The 3,627-nt window shown below is 63.9% G+C and overlaps 1 protein-coding gene and 1 long non-coding RNA gene across 2 annotated transcripts in view; one reads left to right on the top strand and one right to left on the bottom strand.

The window, feature by feature from the left end:
- The window catches only part of LOC105000448, a 9,650-nt gene extending 9,537 nt beyond the window's left edge, over nt 1-113 (bottom strand). The window contains exon 1 of the long non-coding RNA XR_826746.1: nt 28-113. This is a non-coding gene — a long non-coding RNA (uncharacterized LOC105000448). The remainder of the gene's footprint in view (nt 1-27) is intronic.
- A 28-nt stretch (nt 114-141) lies between these two features.
- NOTUM (notum pectinacetylesterase homolog (Drosophila)) overlaps nt 142-3,627 on the top strand; it is a gene marked incomplete at its 5' end in the record, with an annotated part of 6,430 nt that continues 2,944 nt past the window's right edge. The window contains 7 exon segments of the mRNA XM_010856538.1: nt 142-425; nt 1,055-1,107; nt 1,190-1,285; nt 1,802-1,862; nt 2,117-2,175; nt 2,581-2,683; nt 3,348-3,539. Of these exon segments, the coding sequence (XP_010854840.1) occupies nt 142-425; nt 1,055-1,107; nt 1,190-1,285; nt 1,802-1,862; nt 2,117-2,175; nt 2,581-2,683; nt 3,348-3,539 (848 nt within the window).

Genomic DNA, 3,627 nt, shown 5'->3' with positions numbered 1-3,627 from the left:
CGCCTCCCTGTCCCCGCTCAGACGCACGGAGCCTGCATTGGACCGTCCTTGCTGGCCGCAGCGGTGGTCGCCCACAAGGGAAAGGGCTCCCGTCGGGCCTCGGAGGCGCTGGCTCCGGGTAGGGCCCTGCTAGGCGACTAGCTGCGCGGGGGTTGGGGCAGCGTTGGTCCTGGGCCAGCCCCGGGCACTGACCCCTCGGCCACCGGTACCCAGTCCCTGTGCTCGCGTTCTTCGTTCCCTGGGCGGGGAGATGGCAGTCCGCGAGTGGCCCTGACTCCAGCAAGAGGAGGTGACACAGCGGGGCGGAGAGACGCCTGCCGTCCGCACCTCCACCCCCATCCCAGCTCAACTCGCCCCGTCTGCTCCGGGCTGCTGCTGGGACTGCCAGAGATCCAGCCAGCCGGAGGAATAGACAGGGGGCGCAGGTGGGACAGAAGGACCTGGGGGGCGGCATTCACCCCCTCTCCAGCCCCTAGCAGATAAAGGAAGGATGCGAGGCTGAGGGTTGGGGAGGGGTTAGGGCTGCCCGTGCCCTCAAGTGACTGCACAGCCTGAGGAACACGACGTTAGGTCCGACCTTGGTAGGAAGGATGCGACGCCGCTTCGATGGCGCCCGGGCCCCTCCACGCCCGCCTGTGCGAGCCCGTCCCCCTGCCCCACGCACCCTCGAGAGTGCTTTTCACTCTCCAAGCTCCACTGCGCATCCCAAGAGGATCTGGAGCCCTGGCGAAGACCCCACCCCCCACCCCGCCTGGCCGCCTGCGCCGGGGTTACAGCGGGTCCCGCGCGGGGCGGGCCGTGGGGATTTTCCACGGACCACACAGCCCCTCGCCGCCCTTCCCCGCCTCGCGAGCGCCACCTCCCGGGACTGACCGCCGCTGGCCCGGCCGGGCGCGCTCTTCGGGGGCCTGTCCGCTGGCGCCCCCGTGCGGCCGGCGCGTGCCCGGCGACAGGTGGAATGACCCCTATCTCCCCGAGCTGGACCCTGCAGCCCCCGCTCGCCGTCCCCCCTACCCCCCGCCATGACCACCCACTCCACTCACTTCCCTTGCAGCTACTACCTGAAGGAATCCAAGGGCAGCCGGCGATGGCTACTCTTTCTGGAAGGTGAGTCTCAGGTGCGGATGCAGCGGGGCAAGAGGAGGGTCCCCTCGGCACTGGACCCTGAGGTTGTGGGCTGTGCCCGCAGGAGGCTGGTACTGCTTCAACCGGGAGAACTGCGACTCCCGATATGACACCATGCGGCGTCTCATGAGCTCCAAGGACTGGCCCCGCACTCGCACAGGTCAGCGCGCCAGGGTTTGCCGAGGAATCCCCAGGAGGCGAGGGGAAGGGAAAGGGGCTCATAATTGGAAGTCCTGGAAGAAGCCTCTTCTCCTTCATTCCCTAGATCCCCAGAGAGGCCCCACCCCATCCGCCCCCACCCCACCAAGATTAGGGAACATTCACTCTAACATTTCATTCTTATTCCACAGGTAACTTCCCAGGGCTCACCCTGGCTACACAGTACAGAGCTGGTCCCTGGTCAAAGTAGCTGGTGGAAGGGGGGGAGGTTGAGGGTCATGTCCAAAAGTCACAGCCCGGCTGGGCATCCTGGTCATGGAGACTCCTTGGAGTAACTAAACCCATCCATTCCCCACTTCCCCGGCAACCTTAGTTCAGGTGGGTGTCACCACCCACCTCCTTGCTGGAGCTTGGTAGGATCCCTCTACATCCGCTTACCTTCCTGTAGTCTTCACCCCTGCCTGCATGCCCTGCTCCCACCAAAAAGACCTACTGCCTCTGTTCTTCCCTGTCACAGGCACAGGGATCCTGTCCTCCCAGCCAGAGGAGAACCCCCACTGGTGGAACGCCAACATGGTGTAAGAGGGAGCCAGAAGATCCTTTCTGGGGGAGGGGAGTCCTGTCTTGGGGGTCCTTTCTGGGGGCTCCTTCCTAAGAGGTTCTTAGGGGAAGTCCATCCTGGGGGATCCTGTCCTTAAGGGGATCTGGTCCTGGGAGAGGTCCTTCCTAGGGAGGGCCTGTCCTCAGGAGTCCTTCCCGAGGAGGGTGATCCTTCCTGGGGTCCTCGGGCAACAGAGGAGCATGGCAGGCTCACACCATCCATGTGTCACAGCTTCATCCCCTACTGCTCCAGCGATGTGTGGAGTGGGGCTTCATCCAAGTCTGAGAAGAGTGAGTCCCATGCCTTCCCCTCCACCCCCTCCCCCCCACCCCCACAGAGGCAGGGCAGGGAGGACAGCACTTGTGGGGAAATACAGACGTTCAGCCTTGTGACTCCCTCTAACCCTTCGATAGTGTGTCCCAGGGTGCACGCCCCCAGCGCCCACTGCCTGGCTTGTCCATGGCTGGCCTGACACTGGGGGAGGGGGTTCCTCACTCCTAGGTGTTCCCCGAGGAAGGGCCCCCAGCACAGTCTTGTGTACCTGACCCACCTTCCTTCAATCTACCCCTGCCCCTGTTCCCATCCTGTGGAAGACCCTCCAGACACCCAGCTATACCTGACCTCCTTCCAACCTGGGGATGGGAGGACGGGCTGTCCAGGCCACCACTTGAAGCCAGCTCTCCTTCTCTGTGCAGATGAGTACGCCTTCATGGGCACCCTCATCATCCGGGAGGTTGTGCGAGAGCTCCTGGGCAAAGGGCTGAGTGGGGCCAAGGTGCTGCTGCTGGCAGGGAGCAGGTGGGCTGGGCAGGGGCTGGGGTGGGAGTGTGGATGGAAGGGAGAAGATGGGGCTGAGCCAGGGCAGACGCATGGCCAGGAGGCTCAGCAACATGGGGCATCTCTGAGGTTTGGCTCCCGAATGCCATGTGGCTGGAAGCTGTCCCGCAGACGCTTCTGCCTCCGTGGTTGTTGGGTGTGAGGGAGGCTTTGGATCACAGTGACCTAGGCAGTTGACTAGGGGCTAGCTGTGGACCAATGCACCGCCAAGGGCTGGGGTCCCTGTAGGCAAGATCACTTCATTGTATCCCAGTGGGCTTGTATCCCAGTAGGGGACTCAGGGGTTGTCTAAGGAATGAACAGAGGGGCCTGGACCACAGAGTTCACCTTCATTTTCAGATAAGGGAACTGAGTCAGAGAGTGAGAAGGGGGGGAGGGAAGAAGGGGTGGGAGGAAGTGAGATGACCCGACACTTAGCTCTGTGTCAGTGCCTGGAGCTCTGCCAGCCCTTCTCTGCCTCCAAGACCTGGAAGGGCCCAGGGGCCTTACACACGAACCCAGAACGTGGTGGCAGCTCAATGCTCTTGGCTCCCTGTGCCCTGGGGAATGGGCTGGGGCTGGGCAGGCCTGGTGGGTGAGTGTCCTTCCTCAATCTGCCCGGCTTGACCTCCCACCTTCCCTGCAGTGCGGGGGGCACGGGGGTGCTGCTGAACGTGGACCGCGTGGCCGAGCAGCTGGAGGAGCTGGGCTATCCAGCCATCCAGGTGCGGGGCCTGGCTGACTCCGGCTGGTTCCTGGACAACAAGCAGTACCGCCGCACAGACTGCATCGACACCATCACCTGCGCGCCCACAGAGGCCATCCGCCGGGGCATCAGGTGCCCCGGGAGGGAGGGCCCATTCTGTGCAGAGGGCCTGGGATTGGGTGGCATCAGGGGGTGGAGGAGCTCGTGGGGGCTGGGTGGG

The sequence above is a fragment of the Bison bison genome, unplaced genomic scaffold (assembly GCF_000754665.1).
Source record: "Bison bison bison isolate TAMUID 2011002044 unplaced genomic scaffold, Bison_UMD1.0 scf7180017864371, whole genome shotgun sequence".
Classification (NCBI taxonomy): domain Eukaryota; kingdom Metazoa; phylum Chordata; class Mammalia; order Artiodactyla; family Bovidae; genus Bison; species Bison bison.
The sequence above is the reverse complement of the archived record's forward strand: the minus strand, read 5'-3'. Positions and strand labels throughout refer to the sequence as shown.